Source organism: Dasypus novemcinctus, chromosome 12 (genome assembly GCF_030445035.2).
Source record: "Dasypus novemcinctus isolate mDasNov1 chromosome 12, mDasNov1.1.hap2, whole genome shotgun sequence".
NCBI classification, from domain to species: domain Eukaryota; kingdom Metazoa; phylum Chordata; class Mammalia; order Cingulata; family Dasypodidae; genus Dasypus; species Dasypus novemcinctus.
Window position 1 is genome coordinate 84,137,565 of NC_080684.1, and position 19,757 is coordinate 84,157,321.

Consider the following 19,757-nt stretch of genomic DNA (forward strand, 5'->3'; position numbering starts at 1 on the left):
TGTAATATTTCCATATAAAATTATTTTCACTAAAAGTTGAACATAATGTATTTTCTAAATCTTTCCTAAGATCATTTCCTTGGTCAGGAGGACTTAAAATAAACCAGAAACACCTTTCCTTTGTATAAAAGGTCATTATAAGGACTAACCCCATTCACTACATCAAACTTTTTCAAAATGTATTTAAAATGAACCAAAGCAAAGATCAAAAAACAAGACAGGATGGAAAAAAGACAAAACCCTCCTCTACCCCAAACTATCAATAAAACAAATTTAGAAAAATAAAACATAGAAAAATAATTCAGCAAGAGTGAAGAAAGCACTTAAGTATATAAAGAACAAAGTGAATCATGCTATATTTAGGTCAATTCATTTTATGTATTAATTTAATGTGCAAAACTGTATACATATTGAATATAAGATAAATAAAGTTGATGGCATTTCTCTTCATAGAAAACATCTGAAATAGTTACCAGGTCATCATGATTTTCTTGAGCACCCTCTGAATTTGTACTGATGGCATCTGGAGAGGTTTCACCATGATTCTGTATGTTTGCACTGGCATTCACATTCTCTGCTGAACTCTGGTAATTTGTGGAAGAGTTTTTTTTAATACCTAAAATAATATAAAAGTAGATTTAATAAATTAAAATCAGTTTTACACATGATCCAATATTGTTACACTTAACCAAAAAGGACTTCCCTTCACTTCCCTTCGACTCTTTCTTTTAAGCATACCTTAGCTTAAAAGACAATAATCAAAGAAAAACCAGATTGTGGCTAGAGCTAGCAAATAACGTGAAATAATTCCCCAGAATAAAACGTTAGCAATACTGAGATTCCAAACATAAATAGGATGAAAAAAAATTCTACTATTGCTGACCACAGACTCTACTTTCCCCACTGTAGCTGCTGCAGTCCTGACAGGACTAAGCTTCCTGGTAGGCCAGTTTGATCTCCTCTAACTGATCCTACATTGAATAGTTACACTTTCATCACTTCATTTTCCTTTTCAGTACCCTATAGTAACTCCTAATTATTTTTTACATGAAATTAATACCACTTATTATTAGTGTGATCATTCACCATCTTCATGTATGCACCTCCCTAACTTCTCAGTGCACCCTACTTCAGTGTTTCTCAAACTATGTGTTAAAAGACAATACTTTAAAAAAAACTTTAAAAACTACCATAAAAACTAATTACTCGAAAAAAACAGATGATAAAAACCAAAAACATACAAAATACAAAGCTCAACTTTTTATTATACGATTCACTACTATACATTTGGCTTCTAATCCAGTCCCTGGCAACATAGTTTGTGCTCAATAAATTATGAAAGAACAAACAATTTCTAGGATCAGGGAAAATACATATAAATACAATTGTGATATGAAGAGCTAATAAAGCATTTACTAGGGGTTCCACCCATAGTCAGGGGTTGAGTAAAGGCTTCCCTAATAAAGTAACATTAAAGCTAAACTGAACAGAAAAAAAAGCATTCTAGACATAGATACAAAGACCCTGAGGGGGGTGGGAGGAAGTTTGTCACAGTAAAAGAACTAAGAGAAAAACCGAGATATACTGCAGTACATCTGAACAGCAAGTGAGAAAATGCAGGCAATGTAGGCTGAGGCAACATCATGCAAAGCCTCTTCTGTAATGTTAAGTATTTTAAACTTCAGTAGCATTATGGAAATGAGAAGTTATTGCATTAAATTGGAAAGTGATATGATCAAATTTGCATTTTATAAAGAATACCTGCCTGTAAAATGAAGAAGGGAGTGGAAATGGAAATAACAGATGTTAGAAGCTTGTGTTGGTAGTATGACTATGTATTTGTATAATATGTACATAACATGTATAAATATACATGGGGGGAGTATACATTCTGAAAGTTGATGGAAATTATTTCTAGAATAGGGACCAGTGTCAAGGACAGAGTGTGAGTGGTATTAAAATGGTATTCAATTTTTACTCTAGATCAGGGGTTCTTAACCTTTTTTGCTCTACGGACCCCTTTGCCAGTCAGGTGAAATGAATACTACTGTAATTTTTTTTATTGCATACATTCATAAGTGAAGGAAATGCTAGATTTCAGTTAGAGGTCAGAGAAAATGAAGACAATAAGTTGATTTTTTTCAATTCAAGCTCATGGACACTTCAGGTTAAGAACCCCTGCTCTAGATATTTCTGTATTATCTGAAAATTTTTTACACTGAGAAAGTATTCACATATGTTTTGTAAAATAATAGAAGAAACCAAGGGTTTCCTTCCAGTGAAAATCAATATCCTGTGATAAAGAGAACAATTATTTGAGTTCTGGAGAACTCACATTTCCTTTAAATATTACACATAAAATCAATGCCCTTTACATTTTCCAAGATCCTTAAAATAATCTGCAAGAATCTAGTCTAAGGTAGTAATGAGAATGGCAGTTGAAAATTTATGAACAGAGATATTAATTATAGAATATTTATAAGTGAAAAATTATAAACAAGATAAACATCTGACATTAAGAAATGAAAAGATCATGGAACATTCTTTTAACAATTTTATATAGATTTAAAATATTTTTGAGGAGTTTAAATAATATTAAAAAATGCTTACAAACGATAAAAAAGAACAGGTTACAAAATAATATATATAAGGGGAGCAGATGTAGCTCAAGTGGTTGAGCACCTGCTTCCCATATACAAGGTACTGGGTTCAATCTCTGGTACCTCCTAAAAATAATAATAATATATGACACCAAATACACACATATCTGAATATACACACTAATTTATAGGATAAATATTAATCAATATTTCTAACTACAGATTTTTGGATGCTTTTTATTTTTTAATTAGTAGTTATCTGTATCTTCAAGTTTTCTACATTAAGCAGTAATCGCATTCATTATTAAATTTTTAGAAATAACAATAAGAAAATCACTCAGGCTTTTTCTGAATAAATTCAGATATTTTCTACAGGAACACTATTTTTGAAGTATATTTTGATCATAGGACAGAAATCTTCTGTTAAGAAAGAATTTGAAACCATAAGCAGGGAGATGGAAGGATTAAGGCTAGAGCTATCCCGGAGTCTGATATAGATTTTATGAACAATATCAGTACCTCTTCTACATTTAACTTGTAAGGTATACTGGAATGGAGGTTACTATGAATTGTCTATCACAGGGTCAGACTGGGAATTTTTATTTACATATGGTAATCATTTTCTAAGTCTGAGGAGCTGGTTGGTGAAATGCTTGTGCTCTGGAGTATACTAGCAGAGTTCCAAATCTGTCTTATTACTAATCAGCTGTATAACTTTGGACAAGGTACCTAATTTCTTTAAGTTACACAAAAAATACACAGAACAATGCTAACACATAGTAAATGCTCAATAAATGTCAGATACTATGATTATTGGGTTGTTGTTCAAATTAATGAAGTAAACTATTTAAGCACCTAACAATAAATGATGGTTATTATAACAGTTATATTAATAATAGTTATTATACTATTATTCAGTATATAGTTATATTACAACATATTTAATATATTACTAATAGTCTTGGATAAGCTATAAGCCTTTCCTTTTATCTAAGCTGTTTTCAACTGCATCAATAGGCTTATTTTCCTACAAGTAGATTCACCTCTGATCTCCCATGTTTTGCATCTGTGGCAAATACTCTCTGGCTAGGATCCATGCTTTTAGTATGGTTCACAAAGTCCTCAAGGCTTACTGATGGTGATGCATCTAATACTTTCTAAGTCATTCCTTTCCCTCTGAATAAGATGGACAAAACATATAGTTCAATCATACATGATCATGTATATGAAAAGAATGCTGATTTGGGGAATCAGTGAACCCAGTCTGGTAAAATTCCAGTCATAGAACCATATAATTGAGAATTAATCTTGCAAATTAAGCCCGACTAATCAAATTTCCAGGTATAGGAACCTCTGTGGCAGAGGCTGGTAGCTTTAATGTTAGCCACTTTATGATCTAAATTACTACAAACAAATAATTGCTGGGTGTTAACCACAGAGTCATGGGTATATGGTTAAAAAAATTAGAAAATTAGGTACACTGCTCTTTGTATACTGTATGTGTGTATGTGGTATGTGTGTATATAAGTCTTTTCAGCTATAATGAACAATTACTGAAAATAACTAAAAATACTTTATCACTTTTGTTGATATATATACTACATATATATGTGTATATATATATATGAATTTTAAACTGTATTACTTTACCTTTTTCCAAAATCATATGGCTATCACTTCCATCACTTTCTAACAACTGTTCTTCCAATATCATGCTGTCAAGTGAAATGGTATCCAATGAGGTTTGTGAGGAGCTTCTTTTCATGTTCTTATAAGAAACACCCAGTGGAGTCAGGTTGGGTAGGCAACGTTCCTTAGGCTTTCCACTGTTATGAAACAAAATTATTAGAAAATCATTACATATAAAGAAAGGAATTCTATTTTTAAAAGACTTCTAACAAAATAAAAGCACATATATACTATCCACAAGTTTTTAAGTTATACTTAAAAAGTATAACTTACATGTCACTGTGGTGGTTTGGAACTGTATGTACCCCAGAAAATCATGTTCTTAAAGCTAATACAGTCCTGGGGGATATAAAGTGGGGATATAAAGTGGATTTCAGAGACAGGGAAAGAGAAAGCCATGGAAGCAAGAAGCAGAAAGCAACAAAACTAGGAAGAGAAGGGACAGACCAGCAGGCACTACCATATGCCTTGCCATGTGACAGAGGAATCCAGGATCACCAGCAGCTGGTCCTCATGGAGAAACCTCCGATGACGCCTTGATTTGGACATTTTTCTCAGTCTTAAAACCATAAGCTTTAATCTAAGAAATTCCCATTGTTCAAAACTAACCCATTTTATGGTACCTACTTTCTGCAGCCTAGCAAACTAAAACAATCATTATTGTTGAAGTGGGAGGGGTGGGGTAGGTGGGGTGGGGGTTATATGGGGACCTCATATTTTTTGAATGTAACATTTAAAAGAAAATAATGAAGAAAAATAAATAAATAAAGCCTATAAACCTGGAAAATAAAATAAAATAAAACAACGATTAATGCTTTTAAAACTATGGCCAAGGCAGTAACCAAATAATTAATCTAAATTTTTAGTTTTTCAAAATATTGTCATGCAGCCAAGATTCATAAAGACTGGTGTGTCTCATGTAAAATTTCGCAAATGAATAAAGTCTACTTCAAAATGTCCTGATTTTCTTAATTTTTTTTTTCATTATTTATCAAACCACTCATATGTCTCTCTATATCAGGGGTTCTTTTTTTTTTTAATAGATTAAAAAAAAATTTTTTTAAGATACATAGATCATACAAAATGTTATCTTAAAAATATACCTGCCCTCCCCACCTACCCCCACTCCTACATCACCAAGTTCTTACATCAATGTGGCACATTCACTGCATTGGATGAATACATTTTGGAGCACTGGTACACAGCATGGATTATAATTTACATTGTAGTTTACACTCTCTCCCAGTCCATTCAGTGGGTTAAAGCAGGATATATAATGTCCTGCATCTGTCCCTGCAATATCATTCAGGACAATTCCAAGTCCTGAAAATGCACTCATATCACACCTCTTCTTCCCTCTCCCTGCCCTCAGCAACTCCCCTGGCCACAGTCACCACATCAATGATTCAGTTTCTTCCATTGCTAGAGTCACAATAATTCTATAGTAGAATACCAGTAAGTCCACTCTAATCCATATTTTATTTCTACATACTGAGGATCCATACTCTGCCTCTAACTTGAAAAGGGGCTTAGATTCCATATGGCTGATGGATGGAATTCTCTTGCTGGCAGCTATAGACTCTCTTGGTTCCCTGGTGTGATAGCTGACTATCCCCACCTCCCTGTTAGCCGACATGGACAAGTCAATGAACTGGAGAGTAGGTATCAGGGATTCTTAAGCTTTTTTTGCTCCACAGACACCTTTGCCAGTCAGGTGAAAATCACGAACCCCTTACAAAGTCCACACTATACTGTGTATTATTTATAAGTACCTCACACCTGCACCAACACATCCCCACAAGAATAATGTTGGGAAGAGGATTTGGCTCAATGGATAGAGCATCTGCCTACCACATGGGAGTCCCAGAGTTCAAACCCAGGGCCTCCTGACCTGTGTGGTGAGCTGGCCCACACACAGCATTGATGTGCAAAAGGAGTGCCATGCCACACAGGGGTGTCCCCCACATAGGGGAACCCCACGTGCAAGGAGTGCGCCCCATAAGGAGAGCTGCCCTGTGCAAAAAAAGTGCAGACTGCCCAGGAGTGGCGCTGCACACACAGAGAGCCAACCCAGTGAGATGACACAACCAAAAAGAGACACAGATTCCTGGTGCCGCTGAAAAGAATACAAGCGGACACAGAACACACAGCAAATGGACACAGAGAGCAGACAACTGGAGGGCAGGGAGGGGAGAGAAATTAATTAATTAATTTTTTTAAAAAAAGAATAATGTTATTTTGAATTTTCAATTCAAGCTCACAGACCCCCTGAAATCTTTCCACAGACCTCTTAGGGGGTTAAGAACCCCTGCTCTATAATAGATAAACTGTTTTCTTTTGAGACTGAATTACTCTTCATAACTGAACTATTAATAAATAATTGACATCTGAAATAACCTAAATATATCAAAACTTATAGAAAGAGTAGAAGTAGACTTTTTACTGACAAATTTTACCTGCTGCTAGGATATTTGGTCAAATTACAGGTTGTGCATTCCAAGAAGTCAGGGATTATCACATAAAACTACTTCTGCATTCTCTACAGCATTCAATGCAAGATTCATAATTAGTCACCAATAAAAATATGTATACTATCCACAGGTTTTTAAATTACATTTAAAATGTATAAACTGAAAGTGCTTTTATATTTATATTTTGAAAAATGTACTCTTCCAACAATGACATATTTTGTCATGAGGTTTTTTGTTTAAAGCAAAACAAAATACAAAGATACACACCCCCCAAAATAAAAACAAATACAATATGTTGTTACCTTAAAGAACACTGTGATTTAAGTGCTCTATCTGTGGATGCATCTTTATTGATTTCCAGGTTCTCAGAGAGTGACACTGCTTCTGGAACCAAATCTTCAGCTTTGAAGATGGATTCCATGGTTTCATTTTCCTTACCAGCGAAACTATTTGAAACTATGTTTTGATTACCACTATTTTCATATGACAGAATACTTGAATCTTCTCTGTAGTTTAAGACATTATTTGAGTCTGCATATGATGAATTCTTTTTGTCACTTATTTCTAATCCAATTTCTCCAGAGCCACTTTTGTGAACAAGACTACTACTTTCATCTTCACTTATTTTCCCTAAACTTTTATCTGATAAATAATCCAGGAAATAAATACCTTTTTGCAGATTTGTATCACTAGCTGATTTAAAAAGCAGTGGATCCTTCAAAGTGACATGGCTGAGGTCAACACTCATAGATCTGCTGTCTGCCATATGATTAAGAGTTACACTTCTAATTTGATTTATACCACCAACTTGTTTTTTCTTTGTAGATAAAAATTCTCCATTTTCTGTAGGCAAGTAATCTGGAACCATTGGGCTCATACTTTCAGAAACAGAAGACTTAAGAATATTTGCTTGATCCACTGGATGTAGCAAAAGAGCCACTTCTGCACTTTTAAGTAAAATTCCAATGCAAATGGAACTCTGACTGGCAGGACTGCCAGTCACAGCTTCTACGTCTTTCTTTAAGTTCTCTGAAAGTAGAATAAGTGATTCATGGAGGAAAAGCAGGAATAGATACTGGTAGTGATTGATATGCATACTGACATGTTTATGGACATGAACCAGGATATGAATATCTGCATCTGGTGACGAAGAAGAACATTTTAAAAATGTATCTGATGAAGAGGGTTTCTGACTGCCATTTGTGAAGGGCTCAGCCTCTGTACTATAATACTCCTTCAAGAGCTTTTTGTGCTTCAATCGGCCAGCCAAATCATTGGATTCACTTTCTAATATATTGAGAGATACTCGATTACAAGTCTGCAGTTCTTTTTGTGACTCTGTGTATCTTGTTGGTTGACAAATCCAGATAGAAAGAGGGAAAGAATCTATAAAATTTATTGGCCGTCCTTTCCCACGTGTCATCCCTTCATAGTCTATCCAAAATTGAGAAAAGTACACAGCCCAAACATCCATGGCAGCAGAAGTTTTAAGAGTATGTTTATTCAACTTGGGAATAATATTTCCTTTATAAACTTCATGCATTTTGGTATCTTGTTCATGAGCATGTCTCTGGAAGATTGGATGAAGAAGATTAAAACTATTAGAAGATTTTGGAAAGCTGGCATATGATTTACTAAAAAAATCACAATCTTTGAAGTCTTGAAACAAAGCTTCTAGATCAGAATGTCGACAGTTTGGACAGTGCCTTGTATTTGTGGCAATCATTTCAGAACTCTGAATAGAAATTGCACGTGGTTGATCTTGATGACATTCAGATTTTGTTTCAGAAGGAATGACTAACTAGAAGGGAAAAAAATTAATGCAGTTCAATTTACAAATCCATGCATCTTAAAGATAAAATAATCAAGAATACAACTTAGCTTATAAGTTATTTTTCTTTAGATTTATCCCCCAAATACTATTTTCCTATCTAGGCATGAAACAACAACTCTCTATCCTCAAATCTTTTTGTTACACCAAGTAAAAAAGACTCAAATGATTGACGATGACAAGAAGAGAACTTTAAAAAAGAATGACTCAGAGAAGTGGATGTAGCTCAAGCAATCAAGCTCCCGCCTACCACAAGGGAGGTCCGTGGTTTGGTTCCCGGTGCCTCCTATAGAAGACAGAGAGCTGGCGCAATGGGCAGGTGTGGCAAGCTGACTCAAAAGATGATGCAACAAAGACACAAGAAGAAAAACATAATAAGAGACATAAAAAAGCAGGGAGCAGAGGTTCCAGTGCTTTCTAAAGAAGACAAGCAAGACAGTGAGCTGATGTGATGGGCAGTCATGGTAAGCTGATGCAACAAGATGACACAAAAAGAAACACAGGAAAAAAAACACAAAATGAGAGACACACACACACAAAAAACAGGAAATGGGGGTGGCTCAAGCAATTAGGTGCCTCCCTGCCACACTGGAGGTCATGGGTTCAGTTCCCGGTGTCTCCTAAAGAAACAGCGAAGATGAAGAGACACAGCAAGTGCAAACAACAAGGGGGTAGGGAGAAATAAATAAATAAAAATAAATCTTTAAAAAAATTACTCAATATTGTACAACACATAAGCAATTATTTTTTGCACACAACAGATCACAGAATAAAAAGAACAAAATTGAATTAAATCATTATTTATTAAATGCTTATTATGCCCTGAATACATATAAGAAAGTGTCAAGTCTGAAAGAAGGTGTTTTGGTTTTTTTTTTAGGTTTGTTTAAGTCCAAGAAATTTGGGGGATGCCTGGATAAGTGAATGAAATAAATGAAAGGATCACATTAGAACCACTTTTCCGGAAGAAAAAGAAAATAAATTCAAAATAATTTTCAGATGATAATTAAAGCCAGTCCTCAAACTATACTTATCAAAGAGTTTAAATTGACTGGTTTTAAAACTGCTCATATTCAGAAAACACAAAGATCATTACATAGTTGTATCTTAAACCACAAGTGTAAATATGATAAAATAAGTCCTTTTACATGAATATTATAAGATCTCTGAGATTTTTAAAACATGTCTACAGGGAAGCGGATTTGGCTCAATGGATAGAGCATCCACCTACCACATGGGAGGCCCAGGGTTCAAACCCAGGGCCTCCTGACATATGTGATGAGCTGGCCCAGGCGTAGTGCTGATGTGCACAAGGAGTGCTGTGTCATGCAGGGGTGTCCCCCACATAGGGGAGCCCTATGCACAAGGAGTGTGCCCCATAAGGAGAGCTGCCCCGCGTGAAAAAAGTGCAACCTGCCCAGGAGTGGCACCACAAACACAGAGAGCTGATGCAGCAAAATGACACAACAAAAAGAGACACAGATTCCCCATGCCACTGACAAGAATGCAAGCAGACACAGAAGAACACACAGCAAATGGACACAGAAAGCAGACAACTGGGTGGGGTGGGGAAGGGGAGAGAAATAAATAAAAATAAATAAATCTTTAAAAAAAAAAACATGTCTACAATACAATAGTTGTGCATTATTGGTTTCATTTTACATAGAAGAAATGAAGGCATATAAATTTAGTCCATGAACAATAGACCTAGGAACTGAAATTTTCTTCTATAGCTTAGTCTTCCTATTTAGCCAACTATACCAGCTCTGTTGTTTTTCTTTTTAATCCCCTTCCTTTCAAAAGTTCATATTATCAACTACTTGGCTATAATAAAAAGCAACTTTCTATTGGATAAATGTGAACAAATAAAACCCGGATATAATTTAAAATCTTCATCGTATTATTTATTCTTCTTAAAATAAATGTTTTAACAGCTCTGGCAAGCACAAAAAATTATTAATTTGAATTTTACTTCCACTGCTCATCTCTGAATGGATGAACAGTGAAAAAAATAAAAACAAAAGGAAGTTAGAAAAAGAAAGGGGAAAGGAATAAAAAATACACTAGAGAAAAGCAATCAATAATTGAAAAAAGTGCTTCTATAATTTTGAAGTAAAATTAAAATAAATTTCAAAATCTAAATTAAGAATACAAAGAAGGTGATTTATACTTGCATGCCTATCTTAAATCCTGGAAATTATAATCCTGTCTACTTTTCTTCCACAAAAACAGTTTTGTTGTCACAGCCACTTGTTTATAAGGTACCTTTAACATTAAGCCATCAACTCGAATATCGACATGTTCATCAGATTTTGAATTGTCATTCAACTTGTATACAGTCATAAATTGATTAAGACTCTGTTTTAAATCCAACAGAAATTGATTTAACCATAGAATGCTTCTCTCATCCACTGTAAACTGTAGTGCATTTAGCTGGCTATAGAGGTTGGGAGATGGAACTGTGGAGAAAAAAATTTTTTTTTAATTTTAATAAACAGATAGTTCTAAATCTTCCCTGAGAACAGAAAAGGCATTTTTAACAAGTTTTATTCTTTCCTAAGAAGAAATTTTAAAATATGTTATTTAGAAAATTAAAGTAATAAAATGTGGTTGATAACAAATACATTTAAATAGACAAAAACATTTTTCTATGCTTTACTAACTGAAAAATACACAATTTAATCTGTAACTTTGGGAATTGAATCATGGCTCCCACTAATGACATATTCAAGTTCTAACCCCCAGGCTGTGGGTATGAACCCATTTGTAAATAGGACCTTGGAAGATGTTTCAGGCAAAAGAAACAGAATATAAAGGCAGAAATGAGCTTGTTCTGCTTCAAGAACATTGATTGGAAAAGCTAGAGAGATTAGAGAGGGTTGGAGTGGCAAGAGGGGCCTAAATGATAGGACTTTATAAACCAGGGCAAGGAGTTGGGTTTAATTCCAAGTACCATGGGAAACCATGAAAGATTTTAAGGACTTGAAGCAGGAGCATGACAATATCTGATGTATATTTTTAAAAAGATCCTTCTGGATAAATGGACTATGAAAAGTAAGAGTAGAAGCAAGAAGACAAGTTAGGGGAAGTTATTGCAGGAGTTCAAGTCAAAGATGATGGTGAAATGTACTAGGGTGGGGGTTGTAGAAGTGATGTGAAATGATTAAATTTGGAATATATCTTGATGGCAGGATTTTCTGAAGGGACTGGATTTATCTTAGAAATAAGCATGATGATGATGATGATGATGATGATGATGAAACTATCATTTGTGTAGTACTTTAAAACTTTACAAAGTGGAAATAATGTTCCTGCAAAAATAACTAAATATATCTATAAATATTTTTAAATGTTCTTAAAGGAATTGCTGAGCTAGCAAGGGGAAGAATTTGCAGGACAAAAAATAAGTGAAAGCAGAAAACCTAGAAAAATTAAGTTCTGAAGCCAGGTTTTACTCTGAAGTTATCTTCTAAACCTTGCTGACCTTCAGCTTCATTTTAATGCTATCCAGACTAGAGAAGACAGCAATGAAGCCTAGGGCATGCCCAAGGTATATCTATCAGGAGACTTGCTCATCAAAAATTCCAAATGTCTACCTCCTCAGGAAAAATGTGAAAAAGCAATGAACCTGGCCCACAAAACAGGAATAAAAAAAAACAAATTTCCTGTTTGCTTGACTGGAAAGCAAAGTCCTTCCAGGTGTTTGGTACAGGCCAGATGACAAATCTTCCCTGAGAATTCATTCAAAATCTCACAGAGATTTTGAAATAGAATTCACAATATTTGTGCAATCTTAATAGCTTCAAAAGAGAAATTCAATTTAAACTGGCCTAGTGTTATTAATGCTCAGAGGTGCTTGACAGAAGCAAATGCAAATGCATATTCTTTGCATAGAAATACCATCCAGGCCTCAATGAAGTCCCATAAAACTACAAGAACATGAACTCACAGCCAAAAATCACTCATATACACACAAACACACACATATGCAAAAAAGACACAATGAGTGAAAGCCAACAAAAATAGAAATAGACCTACAAATATTTCATTATTATTAGAGCAAAACAACAACAACAAAAAAAAGCCTTGTGTCTTGACCCTGGCAGGCAGCTGCAGACAGAGAAGAACATGGAAGCCCTCCAACCCAAAAACAAGGTGGGACATGGCCAAGTACTGATCACAAATTTTGATCAGAGAAATTAGATCACTAGGCCCTGGCTCTGAAACACTATTTTAGCCTGCTCCAAACAGGAAACACCTGGCCATTATTTCATCCCCATCCCTCCCAACAGGGGAGAGCCAATGGAGACTTAAAAGATATACCATGCCTCCTAAGAGCTACAGGAAACAGTTTGCTGAAGAACGCAATCTGCTCAACTGGCCAGGAAAGCGCTGCTTCAGAGAGATGACAGAACGTCATGACCCTCTCTCCAGGGCTCATAGGAACTTATCTGTTCCCCCTTTGTGGGTCCCTGGCCTCATTTTGACTGGAAAATACTGACTTGGGAAATTCCCTCTGCGTGACCCTCCTCCCAGCATTTGCCCTCTAGGCAAAAGCAGCTGGAAGTAACAGAAGGCAAGTAAAACAAACAAAACCTATAGAGGTAAAACAAGATGAACAGAACAGTTCTTTGAAATTCCAAAAGAAGGAACAGAGGAAAGGAAGCTTTCTCCTTGGGATGAAACAACTGCACAGACAGAGGAATATTCAAAAATATACCACATAACCAAGGCAAGAATCAGATGAAGAAAAGCAGAATAAATCTGATCAGTTAAATATGGGGAATTCTAAGTTGAACCAAGTGTAAAGAAGAGCCTTAACACAAGGTCAATCAACAATAAACCCTATGCAAGACAGAGAAACTGACCATCATAGTAAATTCATCAAGATAACCAGATGTCTAGACATCAGTAAGACATTACAAGCCATCTAAGAAACAGGAAGATATGGCCCAGTCGAAGGAACAAATTAAAATTTTGGAGAAGACAGAATTTGAAACAACTAATCAAAGATGTTCAAACAAATCTCCTAAATCAATTCAAGAAGTTGAAGGGAAATATGGCTAAAGAGATATAGGATATTAAGAAGACACTAGAGAAACAAATGTGGCTCAAGCTGCTGGTGGAGGCAAGCTGGTCTGTGTGGCAAGCTGGCCCATGCAAAGTGCTGCCCCGTGCAAGGAGTGCTGCCCCATGCAGAAGTGTTGGCCCATGTGGAGAGGTGATACAGCAAGATGATGCAACAAAAAGAAACAAAGAGGAGAGATAATAAGAGACGCAACAGACTAGGGAGCTGAGGTGGCACAAGAGAATGATCACTTCTCTCTCACTCCAGAAGGTCCCAGGATAAGTTCCCGGGGCTGCCTAATGAGAATACAAGCAGAAACAGAAGAACACATAGCAAATAGACACAGAGAGCAGACAATGAAGGGAGTGGGGAGAAATAAATAAATAAAATAAATCTTTTTTAAAAAAAGAAACTACGTGAGCATAAAGAAGAATTTGAAAGAATGGAAAGAAACAAAACAGAACTTATAGGAATGAAAGGCATAAAAGAAGAAATTAAAAATATACTAGAGGAGTGTGATGAGTGTGCCACAATGATGGAGGACATTGTTGATGTGGTAGGAGTGAGGTGGGGGGTGGGGGGTTTACGGGAACCTCTTATATTTTTTAATGTAACATTTTTTTGTGTGATGCATGTATCTTCAAAAATACATAATTTTAAAAAATGATGGGGTGGGGGTTGGGGAGTGAGGTATATGGGAACCTCTTATGTTTTTTATGGTTTTTTATGGTTTTTAATGTAACATTCTTTGTGATCTACTAACTTTAATTTTAAAAGTGTAAAAAAGAAATAAAGAAAAAGATCACACAGCCAGGAACCCCCTGCCCCCCCCCAAAAAAAAAAAAATACACTAGAGGCATTCATCAACAGATTTGAACAGGAAGAAGAAAGAATCAGTGACCTAGAAGATGGGACATTTGATATCTAACAGAGAAAAGAAATGAAAAAAATTGAGCAGGGTTTTAGGGAACTGAATGACAGCACAAAGTACACAAACATATATGTCTTGGGTATCCCAGGAGGAGAAGGGGAAAAGGGCAGAAAGAATTGTTGAGGAAATAATGGTCAAAAATTTTCCAATTCTTATGAAAGATGTAAATATTCATGCCCAAGAAGTGCAACATATCCCAAACACAATAAATCCTAATAGACCTACTGAGACACATACTAACCAGCATGTAAAATATCAAAGACAAGGAGAGAATCCTGAAAGCAGAAAGAGAAAAACAATTATCACATACAAGGGGAAAGCAATAAGACTAAGTATATATTTCTCATCAGAAACCATGGAGGTGAGAAGGCAGTTGAATGATATATTTAAGGTACTAAAAGAGAAAACCTGCCAGCCAAGAATTCTGGCAAAACTGTCCTTCAAAACAGAGGGGAAGGTTAAACTATTCATGGATAAACAGAAACCAAGAAAATTCATCAACAAGAGATCTGCCTTACAAGAAATAGTAAAGAGTTCTGAAGGCTGAAAAGAAAAAAAAAAAAAAAAACAGGAGAGAAATGCTTGGAGGAACATGTAAAAATGAAGATTATCAGTAATGGAAAATAAAAGGATAAAAAGAGAGAAAAAATAAGATATGACATATAAAAACCAAAGGATAAAATTGTTGATGTATGTACTGCCTACAGTAATAACACTGAATATTAATGGATTAAGCTCCCTAATCAAAACATTGGCAGAATGATTTTTAAAAAGTGTGATCTATCTATATGTTATCTGCAACGGACTTACCTTAGACCCAAAGATTCAAATAGGTCGAAAATGAAAGACTGGGGAAAAAATTGCATACAAACAGTAACCAAAAAAAAAAAAAAAAGCTGGAGTGGAGTAGTTAGAAAAAATAGACTTCAAACGTAAAATTGTTATATGAGACAAAGGACATTATATATTAATAAAAGGGGCAATCCGGGAAACGGACTTTGGCCCAGTGGTTAGGGCGTCCGTCTACCACATGGGAGGCCCGCGGTTCAAGCCCCGGGCCTCCTTGACCCGGGTGGAGCTGGCCCATGAGCAGCGCTGATGCGCGTAAGGAGTGCCATGCCACACAGGGGTGTCCCCCGCATAGGGGAGCCCCACGCGCAAGGAGTGCACCCATAAGGAGAGCCGCCCAGCGCGAAGGAGGGAGCACCTGCAGAGGAATGGCACCGCCCACACTTCCCGTGCCGCTGACGACAACAGAAGCGGACAAAGAAACAAGACGCAGCAAAAAGACACAGAAAACAGACAACCAGGGGAGGGGAGGGGAATTAAATAAATAAAAATAAATCTTTAAAAAAAAAAAAAAAAAAAAGGGGGCAATCCACCAAAAAGAAATAACAATCATAAATATTTATGCACATAAACAGGATGCCCCAAAATACATGAGGCAATACTGGTAAAACTGAAAAAAGAAACAGACATCTCTACAGTAACAGTTGGAGACTTCAATACACCACTCTCATCAATAGAAAGAACATCAAGACAGAGGATAAATAAGGAGAACTCGAATAACATGATAAAGGAACTAGACTTAACAGACATATACAGAACATTGTACTCCTAAACAACAGGATATATATTCTTCTCAAGTGTTTACAGATCAGTCTCCAGGAGAGACCGCATGTTGGGTCACAAAACAAGTACCAAAAAATGTTAAAAGACTGAAATTATACAAGGCACTTTCTTTGACCATAATGGAATGAAGCTAGAAATCAATAACTGTAGAATAATTGGAAAATTCACAAATAGATAGAGATTAAACAACACATTCTTAATCAGCGGGCCAAAGAAGAAATTGCAAGAGCAATCAGTAACTACTTCAAGATGAATGAAAATGAGAACAAAACAGGCTTTCCTGAGAAGAAATTCTGCCTCAAGACTGCAACGTCATCTGCTGAGTTTCTAGCTTGCTAATGTCCTGATCTAGAAATTGCCAGTATGAGCCAATTCCTTAAAATAAATCTCATAAGATTATCAAAAAGAGAGATGGGGGAATGAATATAGCTCAGTGGTTCAGTGCCTACTTCCCATGTACAAGGTCCTAGGTTCAATTACTGGTACCTCCTAAAAATAATTATACTTAAAAAATAAAATAAAATTTTAAAAATAATGAAATAAAAGAGAGATCTGAGGTAGGTATATTAATATCAGATGAAACAGACATGTCAAAAACTGTTATGAGAAACAAAGAAGGTTACTATATACTACTAAAGGAGTCAATTCAACAGGGAAAGATAACAATTACAAAATATATATGCACCTGCTGGCAAAGCTCCAATATATCTGAAGCAAATATTGACAGATATGAAGAAAGAAAAGGATGGTTCTACATTAACAGTAGGAGATTTCTATATACCACTTTCAATAATGGATAGAACACCTAGACAAAAGGTCAATAAGGAAAGAGAAGACATGAACAAGTATTGTTCAAACTATGAACAAACTAGACCTATCAATCATATGCAGAAACTTTCCCCAAGAGCAGCAGAATATACATTCTTCTCTAGTGCACATGGATCGTTCTCCAGGATATTATGTTAGGTCACGAAACATGACTCGATAAATTTAAAAATATCGAAATCATACAGTGTCTCTTCTCTGCCCACAATGAAATGAAGCTACAAATCAATAACAGAGGGAGAACTGGGAAATTTACAAATGTGTGGGAATTAAACAACATATTCTTAAATAACCAATAGGTCAAAGAAGAAATCCCAAGGAAAATTAGGAAATATCTGGAGGCAAATAAAAATGAAACCACATCATACTAAGATGTATGGGATGCAGCAAAGGCAGTGTTGAATGTGAAATTATTTACGTAGAAATGGTTCTTTATAAAAAAGAGGATGTGAATGGATGTAGCTCAAGCAGCTGAGTGCAGGCTTTCCATATATGAGGTCCTGGGTCCAATCTCTGGCCCTGGTACCTCGAAAAAAAAAAAGGAGAAGAAGAAGAAAGATCTCAGATCAGAGGCCAAATCTCTTAAGAGGAGGATCATGTAAAAGAAGAGCAAACTAAACCCAAAAAGAGTAGGAAAAAGGAAACACAAAGCCTAGAGCAGAGGTAAATGAAATAGAGAATAAAAAAAAACAGAATAAACAAAACCAAAAGTTTGGAAAGGTCAGTGAAATCAACAAAACATTAACTAGACTGACAAAGGAAAAAAGAGAGAAGACACAAATAAATAAAATCAGAAATGAAAAGAAAGGACAGTACTACCAACTGCACATAAATAAAAATGATTATTAAGAGGATACTATGGGGAGCAGATGTGGCTGAAGTGGTTGAGGTCCTGCCTCCCACATGGGAGGTCACAGGTTTGGTTCCCAGTGCCTCCTAAAAAAACAAAAACAAACAACAAGCAAGACAAACGAACTTAGGGAAGCTGATGCGGCTCAGTGGTTGAGTGCTAGCTTCCCACATACAAGGTCCTGGATTCAATCCCCCAGCCCCTGGTATCTAAAAAAAAAAAGAGGATACTATGGGGTAGTTGATATGGCTCAAACATTTTGGTGCCCATCTACCACATAAAGTCCTGGGTTTAGTTCCCAGTGCCTCCTAGAGAAGATAAGCAAGACAGCGAGCTGAATCGACTGGCTGGCGAGCTGAATCAACAAGATAACGCAATGAGACACAATGATATAAACACAATGAGACACACAACAAAGCAGGGAGCAGAGGTGATTCAGGTGATTGAGTACTTCTCTCCCACAAGGAGTTCCCAGGTTCAGTTCCCAGTGCCTCCTAAAGATAAGACACGCAGACACAGAGAGCAAGCAATGAATTAACACAGAGAGCAGAAAGCGAGTGCAAAACAATGAGGGGTAGGGGTGGGGGAATAAATAAATAAAATAAATCTTTTTTTTAAAAAAGGATTCTATGAAGAACTATACGCCAAAAAATTAGATAATCTAGATGAAATGACAAATTCCTAGAAACACACAACTACCTACAGTGACTCAAGAAGAAACAGAAGATCTCAACAGACCAATAGCTAGTAAAGAGAATAAATAATCAAAGACCTCCCAACAATGCAAAGCCCAGGACCAGATGACTCCATAACAGAATTTTACCAAACATCCCAAGAATTAAAAACAATCCTGGTCAACCTCCTTCGAAAAATTGAAGAGGGAACACTCTCTAACTCCTTCTATGAAGCAATACTACCCTCACACCAATTCAAATGGATTTAAGACCTAAATAAAAGAACCAGAAATATAAAACTCCTATAAGAAAATATAATGAAGCATGTTCAGGCCTTTGTGTTTTTTATGAGATCTGTATGAATGGAACCACTGCCAGCCTGGACTAAAGGGACAAAAAAGGACAGATTCAAGGAAAAATCACTTCAAGGACAGAATCATGGAACTTATGGTCTGGACTGAAGACATCTTCTTGGGCCAAGAGAGTGGGTCCACCCATGTGTGTAGAAAGAGTCTGCCCAATATTTGGAAAGTGCCTCTTCATACTGTGATGGTCCCTTCATTGTATATTAGAAGCAGATAATTTGTTTTCTAGGTTTCACAGGTACACAGACAGATGGGAAGTGTGCCCCAGGACAGACCACACCTACAACTAATCTCGATGAGACTTTGTATTAAGCAGTGTTACTGAAATGACTTAAGGCCTTTGAGATACTATAATGGAATGAATGCATTTTGCATATAGAAAAATACATTCATTCCAGGGGAGTCCAGAAAGTGGAGTGTGGTGGTTGAAGCTGTATATAACCCCCAAAAAACATGTTCTTAAAGTTGATCCATTCCTGGGTATAAACCCATTTTAAGAAGGACCCTTTGGTGAGTCTGCATTAATTAAGGTGAGACCCACCTCATTCAGGATGGGTCTTAATCCTATTACTAGAGTCCTTTATAAACAGAATCAATAAACACAGAGAGACAGAGAAGACCATGGAAGCAAGAAACTGAAATCAATGAAACCTGGAAGAGAAGGGAAAGAGCAGTAGATACCGCCATGTGACTTGTCATGTGCCAGAGAAGCCAAAGATCCCTGGAGGTTCCGAAGAAAGCATCACCTTGATGATGCCTTGGACTGGACATTTTGCTGAACTCTAACCAGGAACAAATAAATTCCCATTGTTTAAGATGAG

The 19,757-nt window shown here is 36.1% G+C and overlaps 1 protein-coding gene across 13 annotated transcripts in view; it reads right to left on the reverse strand.

The window, feature by feature from the left end:
- The window catches only part of BLTP3B (bridge-like lipid transfer protein family member 3B), a 147,262-nt gene that overhangs the window by 43,891 nt on the left and 83,614 nt on the right, over positions 1-19,757 (reverse strand). For all 13 annotated transcript variants that reach the window (XM_058308593.1, XM_071219016.1, XM_071219017.1 and 10 more), the window contains 4 exons: positions 10,857-11,050; positions 7,063-8,561; positions 4,251-4,426; positions 474-616 (listed from right to left, as the gene is read on the reverse strand). In XM_058308593.1, the coding sequence (XP_058164576.1) occupies positions 474-616; positions 4,251-4,426; positions 7,063-8,561; positions 10,857-11,050 (2,012 nt within the window). The remainder of the gene's footprint in view (positions 1-473; positions 617-4,250; positions 4,427-7,062; positions 8,562-10,856; positions 11,051-19,757) is intronic.